Source organism: Tachypleus tridentatus, chromosome 13, assembly GCF_004210375.1.
Source record: "Tachypleus tridentatus isolate NWPU-2018 chromosome 13, ASM421037v1, whole genome shotgun sequence".
Classification (NCBI taxonomy): domain Eukaryota; kingdom Metazoa; phylum Arthropoda; class Merostomata; order Xiphosura; family Limulidae; genus Tachypleus; species Tachypleus tridentatus.
In genome coordinates this window covers 163,877,049-163,894,869 of record NC_134837.1, presented here as the reverse complement: position 1 = coordinate 163,894,869, position 17,821 = coordinate 163,877,049, and the positions used below count along the sequence as shown (strand labels likewise).

Genomic DNA, 17,821 nt, shown 5'->3' with positions numbered 1-17,821 from the left:
AAACTAAGACTTACTAGTTTAATGAAGTTATGTGTAAGCGTTTATTTTGTCTCGACTTTTGCCAGGATTATTCAATGAACGCTTAAGTGGCTCTGTGGGAACTTGCTCGCGGGTAATGTATTTTTATTTTGTGTTCAGGCATACATAGGCTACAAATATATGAAAATAATTTTCAGCATTTTGAAAATAAATTGCTATTTCGCAGTATCAACTCACTGTGTGTATTTATCTACAACATAAATTATGTGTACTGCAACAAATGTTCTAAGTCTTATGGTGAAATTGTTGTTGCGTTAATATGGTACTAGTGTAAGTGACAAAAGAGGGTTTTTATCACTATTACTCGTGCGTGGAATGGTTGTGCCATTCAACATATGATAATAAAAAGAATAATTAGCTATAGTGCCCTGACAATAACAAGAGTTAACAGAATGTTGAATGATCGTAGAAATGTATAAGAAATTGCAATTCCGACATAAGTAAAATATCTAAGTATAATATAAATGGTGGGTGGTAGTTATTTTGGATTAAAAAGAAACCCTTAAAATTTTACAAGGGCTCCTAATCAAAACTTTATCTTAAAGCTACTTAAAGAAACTTTGTGCCAAGTTTGAAGATTGTATTCACTCAGAAACAGTAAATTCACTAAGTTACCTGACTAACAGGTGCATTAATACCAACTCAACTTATTCTGTGTTTCAGCAAAAGCCGTATTTAATAGTAGCAGAAAATTCTGAAATTCTTAGACATCCAGCGACATGTTTTAAGTATCACAAGACACATCTCAACGTTAGGTGTGTGTTTTTCTTATAGCAAAGCCACAAAGGGCTATCTGCTCAGCCCACCGAGGGGAATCGAACCCCTGATTTTACGTTGTAAATCAGGAGACATACCGCTGTACTAGCGTGGGGCCTCAACGTTAGACGTAACTCATATATGTATATATTATATTTAATGTGAACATGTTTAAAACTGTATACTTTGAAATGTTACATCACCAATAATAATAATAAGGTTGTATTGCAAACTAGGAATTTAGTAAAGTTAGTTGTAAGTTTAGCAAACTAGAATTTATTAAAGTTAGTTGTAAGTTTAGCAAACTAGGAATTTATTAAAGTTAGTTGTAAGTTTAGCAAACTAGGAATTTAGTAAAGTTAGTTGTAAGTTTAGCAAACTAGGAATTTAGTAAAGTTAGTTGTAAGTTTAGCAAACTAGGAATTTAGTAAAGTTAGTTGTAAGTTTAGCAAACTAGGAATTTAGTAAAGTTAGTTGTAAGTTTAGCAAACTAGGAATTTATTAAAGTTAGTTGTAAGTTTAATCGTTTAGGGAGTCACAGAAGATTTTGAAAACATTGCGTTTGAAAATTTGATTTAACAGTTAATGTTTTATGATTAAATGTTTTTAGCTGTGATTCTGATTACTGAATATGTACTAACGCGTGTTCTTGGTTTATGACGCTGCCAATAGGGGCGCTAGTATTCTTAAAAGTAGGAACTACATCTGATAATTGGTTTATCGAACGAAAACAATATTTCTTCGAAAACGTTATTACATGAACCAATTATCATGAAATAAAACGTTCATTAAATATCCACTAGGAACATCAAACAGTTTGTTAAAATTTGAGGCATTATGTGGTACTAACTTTTCAAATACGGGAACAAGGACATAAATTAAAAAGACAGTGTATCTTGTGACTGTTCAAACGGTTTATTCTGTAGATTTACATCAATACCTCAAATTTTACGATAAAATAAGTTGATATCGAGATGGTTTATGAATAGAAAATTTGTAACACTCGAGTTTCTCAATACGTTTTTAATACAGACAATAATGAACACAAACATCTTCAAGCACAAATTAGACAGTTATGTTTCATCTCAAACAGAAGCCATTAATAACCAAAATGTTTCATTTGTTCTAGTTGTATAGAGTTTTGCAATATTGTTATTAATTCTTATTGAACAAACATCGCTTCTTCGAATAGTTTTTTTTAAATGGTCAGTTGGACAACGTAATTTCTACCTGTGTAGTCTGTGAAGTAGAAAAACGTATCTATGCACCTTAAAGAACTAGCTTCGATACTGTCTTTGAAAACTATGAGCATTCTAAAATGAGAAATTTCTTTAATAACATGAGTGATCTTATAACTTTAATGAATGTGAAAAATATAATCTTTGATATAACAAAATATAAAAGTAATCAGTGAATAATTATGTAATCTCTGTAATCGGTCATAAATGAAATACCATAATATTATTTTCTTGTATAATACATCAACTTCTAATTCTAGTAGATATCGGCGTAGCTTTGGATATTTAATTACCTTTAAAATATAGTTACAGAGAATATTTTTTTTTTATTACTGCTGATAAACTTTAATATAAGATAATCTATATGCTTATTTGTCAAGTCGGTGTGGGGTTTGCCACTAAAGTTAAAACATACTTTTGTATATTACGATATTAAATTAGAAAAAATAAAAAATAAAATAACGACAAAAACTCTACATGAGAGTTCCGAATTTCTTTTATTCTTCACTACAGTGTCAGTCTGAGGGTTCCAGGTTCGAATCCCCGTCTTACCAAACATGCTCGCCCTTTCAGCCGTGAGGGCGTTATTTGTGACCGTCAATCTCGCTATTCGTTGGTAAAAAGAGTAGCCTAAGAGTTGGTGATGGGAGCTGATGACTAGCTGCTTTCTCTCTAGTCTTACACTGCTAAATTAGGGACGGCTAACGCAGATAGCCCTAGTGTAGCTTTGCGCGAAATTCAAAACGAAACTACAGTATCACACATAGACTTTTAGATTTATTGTTATAGTAGATAACATTGTTAGATTTTAAACATTTATGATACACTAGGTTAACGTTAGATTTTCTATGCATTTTTGCTCTTACAAATATTTAATTATAAAACAGTCATAAGAACTTTGATCTTACAGTCACGGTATTGTAATAAACAAACATTAGTGGAGTAAAAGTTACTTGATTTTATCTGTGTAAAATATTTATAGCAGCTTTCATTCCACTGCAGCTAAAATACTATTATAATCTTATATGTATAGTGTTTGTCTACTATTGGATAGTTTACTGACATACAACGCATAACTCCAGCGTTCGATTCTCTGCAGTGGATACAGCAGATGGTTCAATATGGCTTCGCTCTAAAGCAAACAAACAAACAAATTTGTGAAGTCACTTTCTTATAGGTGTGAAGAATCAATATTGCCAATGTTGGGTAAAATAGTGTCTTACAATACTTGAGTCGGTTTTCATTCATTTATTTTTATATGATATCTGATCTTATAGGTATGGAAGAAGCTTAATTTTGCCACTGTTGGATTAGATGAAACTTCACAATAGTGTTGAAAACTCTATATTTTTAGTGGTATAGCACGTTTAATTTCAGAATTATGATAGCATCTTTGATTTTGCAGCTAAGCTTAGTTGTACTGTTGTAAAGTCAGTTTTAAGTCGATACAAATCACTGACCCTGCACACTTCCAGTACCATGTAGGAGATAGTCTTACATGATGACAGCAGAGTGTGCCTGGCAAAAATACTGCGTGTTTATTTGTGTATGTGTAACGGAGAAACAAATACTGTAGCACGCAAGAAACATAAGGAACTACTGCTGCAGTTATGAATATTTCCAGGTACAAAAAGTTTATTATATACGATGTAAATCAATTAGTTTTGAAAACATACGTTGATGTCAAACTAGTTTAATAGTAATTTGTACTGTTTAAGTGTTCTACTCTACTAACAACATATAAACATTTACTTAAACTGCTGTTGAGGGCCTTAGAAATCTTTACACTGTCAAGTTTCTCTACTGACCAAAAAATAAAAATAATATTTTTGGTTTTCTGTAAGCTACCAACATCAACAAAGACTTATATTAATATAAATTAAGATTGTTTTCATCTCCTGTCAGAAAATCCTACGGCTTAACCTTTGGTTCCTATTTTTCCATTCAAATGATATTTCAATTATATTTCAAGCTATTACTTTGATCAATATTTACGTGAAGCTCATCATGTTATTTACGGTTTTCTGATGGGTCAATAGTAAATTTATGAACTTACAGTGCTAAAATCCTAGATTCGATTCCCCGCGGTGGATATAACAAGTAGCGAAATGTGGCTTTTCTCATACAAATCCAAAGCTTATTGGCAGATTTTTTTTAAAAAAAGGTAATTCGTTCATTACCAGTGAAAATTATTTGATTGCGACTTAAACGATATAAGATTTCAAACAGATGATAATACAGTACCGACGATGGAAAGAACATTCTAATGATTTTGTAACAAACTTATACACTTGTTTAGTTCTTATTTCTTGTTACTTATAATTATGATTTAACATTTATTCAAATATTTAGACCAAAAATATGCAATAATTTAAGATGTAAAAGCAATAACTAGATAGTTCCTCCTTTAGAAATTTTCGTTCGTTTGTAAAATTCTGATGGAATATTCAGGAAAATTTCATTTTTTTTCAAGAGTTAAATTGTACTCTAAACATTTTATTATAAGTTTTAATACGCAGAGAATGTACCAAGTCCAAAATGGGTTACACTACCTTAAATAACAGAATGACTTTATAACCCTGTCTTCATTAGCTATTATAATCGATTGAACAAAAATTCATTATTATCTTCTAAAGACTGTTGATTTGGGTATTAAAACTGAAATTAAAGTACAAAACAACGTTTCGACCTTCTTTGGTCACCTTCAGGCTCTTTGTTAATCTGAAGATGACCTAAGATGGTCGAAACGTTGTTTTGTACTTTATTTTAATTAAAGTTTTAATACCCGTACCAGCCGTCTTTAGAATATATCGTTACTCCAAGTGGGTTTGTTGTCACAATGAACATTTTCAGTTGTTTGAACAAGTACAGTGATAAATCTACATGTACAATAATATTTTTTCCATATTTCCTTCCTAAGTGTCTCTTATCACCGAAACTTTGAATTTTGTTTACCACAAATTCTAAGTATGAGAAACACAATGTTTTATATTCTGATTCAGGTGCAGTGTACGCTAGCGTTCGTTGTTTGTTTAAACATGTAGACCGGGATGGCCAGCTGGTTAAGGCGCTTGACTACTCATCTCATGGTCGTGGGTTCGAATCCCCATAACATCGAACGTACTCGCTTTGGCCCGGCATGGCCAAGCATGTTAAGGCGTGCGACTCGTAATCTAAGGGTCGCGGGTTCGCATCCCCGTCGCGCCAAACATGCTCGACCTTTCAGCCGTGGGGGCGTTATAATGTGACGGTCAATCCCACTATTCGTTGGTAAAAGAGTAGCCCAAGAGTTGGCGGTGGGTGGTGATGACTAGCTGCCTTCCCTCTAGTCTTACACTGCTAAATTAGGGACGGCTAGCGCAGATAGCCCTCGAGTAGCTTTGCGCGAAATTAAAAAAAACAAAACCTAAACTTGTTTAAATATATCTTTTGTTAATCGTTTCAGGTTAAGTCTAAACTTTCAAACTTCGTTTGACACTTTATCACTTGTACTGTAGAACTTAAACAACCGTGAATAGTAGCACAAAATCGAATTAATTATTTCTGTCACTGGACAGTTCCAGATATGTGGTGAACCTTAACACAAGAAACTGAAGTGGAACTCTAATTAAATAACTGTTTACGGATTGTTTCTTTAATTTGGCGCAAAGCTGCACGAGGGCTATCCGCAAGTTAGTAGCGCAAGACTAGAGAGAAGGAAGCTAGTCATTACCATCCACCGACAACTCTTGGGCTACTCTACTACGAACAGTGGGATTTACCGCACATTATAACGCACTCACAACTGAAAGGTCGAACCCGCGACCTCAGATGAGGAGGCGAGCGCCTTAACCACCTGACCATGCCGGGTCTGGGTTTATAGTAGAAAGTGTTTGTAAGAAATAAGTACATTACCAAAATAATCTAATTTTAGCAATGAAATAAATGTTGAAACAAAATGCATCATTGTTTAACTATATTGGAACTGATTAAATAGCACCACTGTATCAAAGCGAAGATATAAAACCTTAGCTGTTATCTGTGAAATACTTTGTGAAGGTGGCAGTAGTGTATCACGGTAATTATTACTAGGGCAGTGTCCGTCGAGTTGTTAAGAGCGTATCAAAGCCATTTCTATGCATTCATTTATCGAGTGTACTACCTATCGTACCCACAAGTAAAAAATATGTTACTCTAGTGGAGCTAATATAGGTAATTTTTTAGTCATATTTGGACTGTTGTTATTTATCATGAGATATACTACGTTTTGAATATCTTACCTTGTTTTTATTAAATACTCCTTAATTAACTTTTAATTCAATCACGAAATTCAATGACGCCCATCAAATTATTCGCATGAACACAAACGACCTCATTTGTTAAGTTATTGTTTCGCAAGTTAACTTTTCGTAAAAAGACGAGCGGTTTATTTGTTTAATGAAAAGCATACGTTGTAATTTTATTTTGTCTAGATAAAAAGCTGCTACCTTCCTCTATTTTTTAGAAGTATTACAGCAATAATTTATGTGTAAAGTTCAGTTATGACAATCTCATTTTTTTTGTGGTACACAAGCACTAAGGAAAGAGAAACAAAATTTTGAACAACGTGTTGAATCATAATCTATTATAATTATAGTTAGTTTTTGTCTGTCCTAAAAATGCGCACTTCATTTAGATCTGTGTTTTGTGCACATAGGTTGAAATGAACCGATGTGTACAAAATACGAGTATAAATAAACTTTAGTACATTTTAAACAACAGTACATCAAAATATCATCAAGATTTCCAAAAAGGTCTCATGTTAGGCCTTAGAATAACGCTATGAGTTTATTTATTGACACTATTAAGTACTTTGAAATTAAGTACTTACCCCTGACTAAACTAAACTAACGCAAAAAAAACGTACTTGAGTTAATATTATCTGTTTATTGAATATAGCTAGTACTTAATGAAGGCTTAACTAATGTTAGGCTTAAAGAAAGCGGAGTTATAGATTTCGGTGTATGCATTTAGAATTCTTTCGTATTATTTTGAAAATCATGTATTTAAAGAAGAACTATTGTATTAAGAGTAATAGTATGACAGCAAATGTTTTCCGGGTCTCTGCTAGTAATTAATAAAACGTTTCAGAGATTAAAGTTTTAGTAACGCAAAGTTTTAGAGAGGGTTATTTATAAAAGTTTTACAGTCTTATTTTAATAAGATTTAATATATCGGAACTTAAAATAATAATTCGATAAATAATGTTTTTTTATTCCTTTTACTAAAAGTTTTATCTCAGCACAAAACGCTTAGAAATACATTGAATACTTAATTTCGCATACCAGTTTAAGGGTTTGAACATGCCTGATATGTCCTAGTGAACGGACTTTCTCAAAGTATTCTTTGTTTGTTTGTTTTTGAATTTCGCGCAAAGTTACACGAGGGCTGTCTGCACTAGCTATCCATAGTTTAGTAATGTAAGACTAGAGGGAAGGCAGCTAATCATCACCACCCACCGCCAACTCTTGGGCTACTCTTTTACCAACAAATAGTGGGTTTGACCGTCACGTTATAACGCCCCCACGGCTGAAAGAGCGAGCATGTTTGGTGTGACGGGGATTTGAACCCGCCACCCTCAGATTACGTGTCGGGTGCCTTAACCACCTTGACATGCCGGGGCCATATTCATAAAATTCGAACATATGAAACAAAACTTTTATTTCAGCTTTAGAAATTCTGTCAGAACATTAATGTGTAACTCTTGGATTTTTATGCTGATTATGATTTTTAAATATCGTATAAACTACTTCAGAGCTATTAAACTACATTAATAAACAGGCTACTTAGAAAAAAACACTTTTGAAACCTAATACAATTTAAGCTGTAGAATGTCAAAAAACTGCAGTGAAAATTATTCAACACATTTATACGTATGTGATATACCATCAAGGTACTTTGATGTAATGTAAACAACCAAACAATCTGACACATTGTTCTATCATAATTCCGACGGTCGTCAAACGGTTCTGCATTGTTCACTCTTCCTCGCTGTGTACATCTACTACCTTATTTAAAGTTCCTACCTCCTAATCATTTTGTATGTGTTACGAGCACAAATGACTGTTTCTGGCCCTCTAGTGGCACAGTAGTATGCCCACGGACTTACAATGCTAAAAACTGGGTTTCGATACCCGTAATAGTCAGAGCACAGATAACTCATTCTATCGTTTTGTGCTTAAATTGCAAACAAACTGTTTCTCATTCTTCTATCTTTAGGTTTAGCCACTAAAATCTCTGCCGACCTTCCCTGAGAACTAATTATATATTTAAGTTAGAACATCCTCCGTTATCTACATATATTCAACAGTTGTTTTTCTGTATTTTTGCGTTCCAGCAATTTTCATTTGTTTTCTTTCTATCTACTTGGACGTCATAATTTGTATAAAACACGGCATTTCAAATATCCAAGTTATTCTGTTTCAGCACACAGCGTCTACATTTCTATTATGTAAAGTATTACTCATGGTGCCTTCGGCTTAAACTCTCTTTTCAGTTCTGATTTCAAATTTCTTCTGATAAACTTCAGATCGAAGAATACTGTATTTTACCATTCGTATTGTTACGTATTATAATTTATCTCAGACGAGTCTCTGATCTATTATATTGAGTACGTTACGTATTATGATTTTGAATAGCCGGAAATTTTAATTTAGAAAATAATTAAATGTTAATATGTAGCAAATTTATTACATTTGTCAACAAGATTGATACATATAATTTTCAACCCAATTATATTTTAATATACAAATAAAAAGACAATTTATAATAAGGTTTATTACAAATATTGGTTTATATACAATAATTTAACTTTAACTTACAAACAATACCGAGTCTTATATCTGGTCTGGAACTGAATATTTTATCGATAGTCCAGGTCCATGACGAGCAGATTAATTCTAATTAGTATCTTTACACCTTGTTTAAAGTTAGCGCTGTCTTTTCTTGGTTGGCCTCACACCCTTAGATTGGTTTGGTCTGTTTTGAATTTCGCAAAGCTACACGAAGGCTATCTGGGCTAGCCGTCCCTAATTTAGCAGTGTAAGACTAGAGGGAAGGCAGCTAGTCATCACTACCTACCGCCAACTCTTGAGCTATCTTTTACTAACGAATAGTGGGAATGACCGTAACATTATAACGCCCCCCGGCTGAAAGGGCGAGCATGTTTGGTGTGACGGGGATTCGATTCCGTGACCTTCAGGTTACGAGTCGAGTGCCTTAACCAACATCCTTAGAAAGTGACTTTTTATCAACGAAGATATTTAATGTTCTCGTAAAAATAATAACGTCCGAATTTAATTCACTGAAGTTGCACGGTTCGTAATGTTCAAAATATATAAACGTTTCTGGTAAAATTCTGTAGTTTACCGATTAATAAGCGTTAATCACGATTATGGCTTCCGATGCTTATAGTATACTGATTGTAGCTACCAAACAATATTCAAATGTCTCTCGGCGTCTTGTGATAACTTGCTTTTATATAGCAATCACGCGAGATTCTCGAACGTTTAACAATGTTCGAAGACACGCTAGTATTTTCGTAAACAACATATTGTTGATTCTTGCTCTCGAGAATCTTCCACAAATTTAGAGAACAATCGGACTTGCGCAATACACATCCAACAATATACATCACATGCATAAAAACTATACTGAAACAAACGTAAGTATTAAACTAAATGTATAACAGTAAAACAGTTACAGTATCGTTAACTTTTTCTTCTTTCTCACACTTGCCATTACTAGTGATGTACCGTCTTAGATAGGTGAAAGAATTCCCCTACTTTTCCAAACCTTATACTTTGACGCATATTCTGAGAAGCTTCTAAAATCTTAAAGCTTCAAATAACGTATTTGAGTTGACAGTTACTATAAGTCCATAACATTTTCCTTTATTAAGCTTGTCAATAAACCGTTGGATCTCTTCCATAATTGCTGTACCATTAGCATAAATATTATTACAAATTATTTCTTCATTAACCATCAATCCTTCTGTACCAGTAATTACCATTCTTCTAAACATTTCTGCATACAAATAATAATATTATTGGTGACAGCTGATATCTTTGTTGTACACTACCCTTAAATTCGAACTGCTTGACTCTAAATAAATTAAGAATCCTCATATTTGCTTGATATAATCCAATCTCCTGCAGAATCACTATTAACTTCTTATGGTTATCTCTGTTAAAAGTTGTTTTTTTCGAAGTATGTGAATCATACATTAAAATTTCTTTGCATTTATGACTCTTTAGCCTGACATTGATTTTCCTTGAGCTTGTCTGAAACTATTTCAATGTTCTAACAACTCATTCTCAGCTTTATGTAAGATTCGATTGAGGATTACTTTTATCATTACTCTATAGATGTGACTGATTAAGATGAAAGTCTTGTATTAGCTACAGTACACAAACAGGTTTCAGGGAGACAGGATCAAAAATATATTTTTTAAAGAATATTATCCTTACACTATAAATTGGGTTGCAAATTGCACTCACATATTTAAACCGTAAATTGTCCATTTACTTTCAGTTTTCTGTTTGAACCTTATCTAAACTGCAAGCTTATTTAATTTTTTAAAATTTTCTAATGATTATCTGTATTTTCTAGGTTTGCTAGAATTTCGTTATTTATCTGCATCTCTGCTAGCGAAAGCTCATTTACGTAAGACGTCGTTATAGGTTTATCTACTGTATACCAAGAACTTCTCGCTTTAATATTCTAAGTTTTAAAAAGTAAGGTGTATGAAAATTTCTTAAACATATTGTTTTGTTTTTTACTAAGTTGCTTTTAGCCCCATTTTACTCTCTGTTTGGCTTCTTTCTACGGCTTTTTTCAACTTAATCTCACTTGTCTTAAACAAGAATCTGATAGTAGTTTCTGAAACGTTTTTTAACTAGGATGTAGTGTATCTCATTGTTAGTAATTCATTCAACATCTGGAAAATCATCACAAACCATACAAATGATTTGGATGATACCTAAGCCAAATGTCGCTTATCACTTAACCTTTTTTTTAAACAACATTTTACTAATGTACATCCTACTTCATTCCTTTCTTCAAGACTACGTTGCACAACTAGTGCACTATTTCTTCCTTGCATTAAAGTCTTCCATTATAATCAGATATTCTTCTGACTTCACTACATTTATTGCTTTCTCAACGTCTAGATAAAAGCTTTCGATTTCTTCTAACTTCACTACATCAGATTTTTACATAAGGTTCTACGTTTCTGCTTTTATGGATCCAAAGGATCGCACAGAAGTGAGACTTTTCACCAGCTCAACAGCTAGACCACTACTTACTGGAACAACAAAACTATCCTTGGTTCCAATAACTTCCTGAAAGACAATAAAAAAATACGTTTATCGCGAGTATCCAACCCAACAACCTGCATCAACCTTTTCCGGACATAGCACGTTTACTAGCAAAAATCAACGTTTATTCATTACTTCCTAAACAAACTTTCAAGCACAGTCCTACACCACTACCGTGTGCAGAGCGAAGAGCAGTTGGTTATCTTTCAAGACCCTGATATTAAACTAAAGTAATTACTAAGATTGGATTGGATCGGTTTTTACATATATCTTGCTCTCATATTAATACTTGCATTATTTACTATAAGTGTTTCCTTACTACTGTTTTGTTGTCCTGTCCTGTAAGAGAAAGTATGTGTAACGATCAGTGACTAGTTTCTTTGCTTGAAATTAAGCACAAAGGTACACAATGAGCTCTTTTTGCTCTGCCCAACACGGGACAGTGAATAATTGTTTGTTGTTTTTTTGGTAAACGTAGCTTCCACCCTCCTCTACCTTCAGAAGAGATGTGAATTACTTTTATTGAAATAATGTCTTCCCAATCTAAAAATGTACTGAAGTTGGTTCCAGTTATTTCAGTGTATCCTCTCTTATCTATAGAACTAAACACACAGTGTCTGAAGTTTGATTTATTGTTGTTTGTTAATTTGAAAGGAAACCCGTGTATAATGAGAAAGTACACGACAGTAGCTGTAGGCTCTTTTAGAAGATAAGTCTACAAGTTTCAAGTACATATGACAATGTTTTGAGTCCGTAACGTGTCCTGAAGCAAAATCTTCAGTCATTCATCTTATTTTTAATTGGTTGTTTGAATCTGTAAACTCGTGTTTAATTTGTACGATAGTGTTATGAACCGTGTAGAGTAATATGAAAAAAAAAAGGTTTTAAGCCCTAAGGTAAACAACTTTAGAAAGCAATAAAGGACTCATCCGCGCCTATAGGCTTCTGACATTAAGAACACGTACGCTGTATTGAACTGTGAAGTTCTGACTCATTAGAGATTCGTTGGTTGTGTTCTTTTCTTGAAGCTTGTACACCACGAAGAGAAAGATGAAAGAGTGGGTCGATCGACGATTTTTGTTAGCATCAGCAAGAGAATTGCTCGCTAGACACAAGCTGTTGCAGTGCGTTAGAGTTTTAGTATTACAATTTTATTTTTGTTCTGACCTAAATTTTCTGATTACTGACTGGAAGGTTTTTTGATATTAGGACTTAATATTTTTATCGTGAATAATAGAGTCCTCTTGCGACACAATGAAATAAAGTTTAAATACCTAACAGGTTCTTAATCCAGTAAACAATCCCTTTACGATAAATCAAATTAAATCATTTTAATGTGTCTGTGTGACTTAAGAAGCCAGATGAAAGTATATATGCTTTTGCTTACAAAGCTATATGGAAAATACATTAGGTAAACGTCTAAAATATGAAAAAGCGTATTTCTTTAAAACGATGTAAATAATATAGATTAAGCGCTACCATTAAATACCGTCTTGTACGGCGTTCATTTGCTTTTTATAGAGACGTTATACACTATTTTTGTCTTATTGTTTCAAGGAAACATTTTCAAAATAATGTTATTTCAATAGATTCTATTATAAATTAATTTGTATATCGTACTTTTTTTATAATAGGTATAATATTAATGTTTTCCGCATGTGATATATGTATAGACAAGTGGTTTCAAGGTTTAAAAACAGCTTTACGTTCAGCGTGTTGCTATGTTTCACCATTGTGGGAACTTTTAGGAAGAGTAAACACTGAAAAATACCATGGTTGTGAAAGGCGGGAAACCGATCATTTACAGCAGTGATAAAAAAGTTTCAGCCAAACTGAAAATGCCATTTTAAAACAGTTTCGATGAACGAAAAGGCCATTTCTTTTGGCAGTAAACTGGAATTCGAAAATGGGAGCTTTTGATTTATCTTAAGTTTTGCTTTTAAAAGAAAGAAAATTACTTTGTGAAAAGTTATTCTACATCATAAATGGGAAAGTATTTCTTAATAACGTAATTTCATCACTGCCATGATTGTCCTGGATTGTCGAAGAATAAAGCAGAAAAAATATTATGGGCATTGCAGTAATATAGCAGCAAATCTGACATCTCATACAGTTGAAAAACTTTAAATTTCAATCTTTAAAATGTTTTCCCTCTAAACAACCTGATGCATAGCATTGTTTAAACCAAAACGTAAGATTATAATTATTCAAATTTACTGGTTGGTATATTTGCCATTAATTGACATTTATACTAACCCTTTTGCAAAGCGATTCAAGGTTGGAAACTGCTACTATTTACTAAATATTCACAATTTTAGGATGATTTGTTTGTTTTTGGAATTTTGCGCAAAATTACACAAGGGCTATCTGTGCTATCCGTCCCTAATTTAGCACTGCAAGACTAGACGGTAGACAGCTAATCATCACCACTCATCGCCAACTCTTCGACTTCACTTTTACCAACGAATAGTGGGATTGACTGTCACATAATAACACGCCCACATCTGATTGGTCGAGGATTTTTGGCATAAAGGGGATTCGAACCCGTGACCTTCGAATGCCTTAACCACTTGGCCACATTGGGATGAAACAGTTAATAACGGAAACACATTATTAACTTACGATGCTTTTACTGGCAAAACCACAGTCGTTAATAAATGAAGTTTTTGTGAAACGTACAGTTTTCTTTGTTTTTTACCTCGATTCTGTAATAATAATCTGATTGTAGTTGATAAACACCATTCATTGTAATTTTTTTTCAAATTTGTTTTGACGTGATATGTTTGATTATTGAAACAGACCGTTGATTTAAAATTAAATCTACCTTTTAGTGAACTGAATGTCAGTTCGTAATTAAACAAGTTTACCTTGTGATGAAGCGGCTCAAACTGACCCTAACTTATAATTACTCAAACTTAATTTGATAAACTAGTTGAGCGGACTAGAACCGTTTGATAATAATTACTCAAACTTCCTTGTTATAAACTAGTTAATGACTGAAACAGGTGGGTAATTGCTAGTGTAACTGAAGGAAGAAACAGGCTCTTATTTTACAGTTATTCAAGCATAACTTATTGCACACTCGTGGGTAGCTGAAATAGACTGTTAATTTATATCACACGATATTTCTCTTGTAATGAACATGCTTTTATTATTGAATCACAGTAAACCGATAAGTACTCAAACTTTGATTTTGACAAACTTGTTAACATAGTTGATGACGAAAACGAGCAGTTATTTGATAATTAAACAAATGGACTTTTTGATATAATATTAATTACTTTTGTTGTACAGGTATATTTTCTTTCGAATTGTTTATATAACTAATTAAAACGTTAAAGAAACCTTAACCGAGTTGAGACAAAATTACAAAAAAATTGTGTTTAAATTTATATAAAGAAAGTACAATAAATGTGTATTGTTTTGTTAGTGATAGAGGACCAAATAAATCAACATACCATGTGTACATGTGTATTAATCGTATGACTACGAAAGTAACCTTCCAGTACTGTTAACACATCACAAAATCAATTCTTGTTTCAACTAATTCTAAACAAAATTCGTGTGCTATATAATATTGCTTTTGGTCAAGATAGAATCTTTATTTATGAAACTATTTAGTAATCCAAACCTCTATATTTCCATTTCTTCCCTTCTAAATGTTCTGCTGTTGTTTTTCTTTTTAAAAAAATACAGTTCGACTTAGCTACTAATTGCTAAGTATTCCCGCAATTTGTTTGTAGGGTTTATCACCACCAATTACTGAGCGTCTTAGAACTATTATAATTAGTTTTCAGTTTAGGAACATCTTTCTGATACTAATCAATAAATACATTGTCCGAGCGCTTTTATAAGTTGGATATTCCTTCTTCAGAAACGCTGTAGCACCTGGTTTCTTGATGTTTGTTTTGTCTAATTTTAGATTATAAAAGTTTTATAAATATCTAAAGTTAGTATGATTCAGAAAAACCTGGTATTCTCTGTCATTATTTTATTTACAGTTGAAACTGAAGGTTCAATATTTTATTTAGGATTTAAAACGTAGAGAAAAAGAGAGAAAATTTTACCAGATTATTAATGTATAAGACACAACCGTATTTTGATCGGAGTAGTCGCCATTCCATTTCTAGAGTGCTTAAAATCACGTTTTAAATATTTTCAGCGTGAGTACGTTTATATGAACCACAATGTGTAGAGTAATTTACGTATTTAAGCAAAATAGTTGATATGTCATTACTCATGTATTTCAGATAGAAGACGCAATGCTCATGTTTGACAAACAAACCAACAGGCACAGAGGTGAGTCTGTTCCATATATGTGATTTCTTTATATGTAACCCTCAAACTAACGACTTCTCTTTATACCTATGGGATACAAATATTATATTACATCGAACAATGTTATGCATTTACTTGTTACAATATCAGAGTAAAGAACTGACTAAAACGTATTGAGTGAAATCCCATATTTGACTACGAGTCGCACGCCTTAACCTACTGGCCATGCCGGGCCAATCAGTTTCGTATTCTACAAAAATAACACCAATTTTAAAGATATAGTTCCGTATCTTATATAAAACATCACTAATTTGCAACAAATTATTTTGGTACAGAGAACGGAATTATTTAAAAGAATTTTCACTCTTTGTTTAGGTAAAAGAGCAATAATATTTGAAAACAAATAATGTGGTTTTTGCATAGGGTAGCCCTAATACTTGTTACATATTTCCTATTATGTTTAAAAGAGCCATTTATCTTCAAGGAAATTTCATTTCATTTTGTTACATAAAAATGCACTAATTTCCGTGAAATAATAGGTTCTTTATTTTACAGAAAACAAAACAAATTCTTATGATATTTCTTTACACGGAACAAAGAACAACGTAATCAAAAATAGTTTTTCTAGTGTAGGTAAAAGAGTATAATATTTGAAATAAAGTATTTGCCATTTTACCCAGGAAATTCCAAACATAAAAACTGTTCATTTTGTATACAGAATAGGTATAAATTTTAATATACAGTCTCGTGCATCAGCAAAGAAAGGTTTGAATTTTCAAGAAATTGTTCTGTGTTTTACATAAAATAACATTAATATTCGAGAAATTTGTTCTATATTTTAGGACAGCGATAATGTTACTTAGCCTTGCGCTAGCAGGTTTACTGTGTGAAACAACCTTTGTGTCACATCGAAAAACAAAGAAAATATATTAAGTTTAATTAGATTGTTTATCTATCTATGTGTACATTTAAGGTTTAATCTACCTATGGGTACATTTAAGGTTTAATCTATCTATGTATGCATTTAAAGTAAATATCTCGTGAACGATTCCGTAGAATACAGTTAATTTTTCTAAGCTTCGATAGTGTTAATAAAGCAATAACGGAGAATATCAGATAATAATGCTTGATATGGCTTTATTTACGGAAAATGCACGATTGAAAATATAGAATTATTTTTTTATTTTCTAAACATCTCTCTGTGAATGTTCGTAAAATAAAATATGATTTGTTTACATAAATGAAAGAAAATGTCTTGCATTTAAGATAACGCACAACTTACTTAGAATTTTCTTTAAGTGACATAACTGCTTCACAATGAAGGCAGTGTGATCTAAATATCGTCAAGCTGATCATATTCATTTTCGTTATCGTCCTACGTTAACCAACATCTGCCTAATTCTCTCAACTTCACTGTCGCCATCCATCTTTAATCTAATTGAAAATAATAAATTGCCCTAATGAAAAAGCTTCGGGCTTTACGGGAATTTTAAAGGGTTTTGAGAAGATGTCCAATTTCACAGAGGTCGGCAGTACTTTGAATACTCAATACATTCGAGTTTCAATAAGTGTAAGTCTTGCTCATTTACACAATATATTACTAGTTCTCAAGACCGAGCTTTCTATTTTAGAAAAAAAAAAGGATACGATTTAAAGAAATATTTCCATATTTTGCAAAGATACCCCTTGTACTCGAAACGCTTGTTTATTGTTTTACACAGGATGTACTAATTTTATTAAAAAACATCCTCTGTTTTTGACGTAAAACAACAGTAAATTTAGAGAAATATATATTTTCATACCTAAAGAGTCAGTAATTCTCAATAAATAGTTTCTTGTCTTACAGAGAAAAGCGTCAATTTTCAAGAAACGAGTTCTTGTTTTTCATAGAAATCCTCTAACAGTCTGGAAATTGTTTGTTTTTACATGACATGACGCTAATTTTCAATAAATAGCCCCATTTTGCGTAAAACAGCAATGATATTTGAAAATGTTATTACTTATTTTCCGTATGATAACCATACTGCTCTCTAAATGACTTGCTTTAAAAATTAGTGCTTTTTTTGTAAGTTAAAAACCTGGCACTTCTCATAGTACGTTTCTCTGTAAAATAAAAAACCTGGCACTTCTCAGACATAGTACGTTTCTCTGTAAAATAAAAACCTGGCACTTCTC

General features: G+C 32.4%; 1 protein-coding gene across 8 annotated transcripts in view; it reads left to right on the top strand.

The window, feature by feature from the left end:
- Positions 1-17,821, top strand: part of LOC143236782 (RNA-binding protein Musashi homolog Rbp6-like) — a 254,822-nt gene that overhangs the window by 155,712 nt on the left and 81,289 nt on the right. For all 8 annotated transcript variants that reach the window (XM_076475333.1, XM_076475332.1, XM_076475331.1 and 5 more), the window contains exon 7: positions 15,619-15,667. In XM_076475333.1, the coding sequence (XP_076331448.1) occupies positions 15,619-15,667 (49 nt within the window). The remainder of the gene's footprint in view (positions 1-15,618; positions 15,668-17,821) is intronic.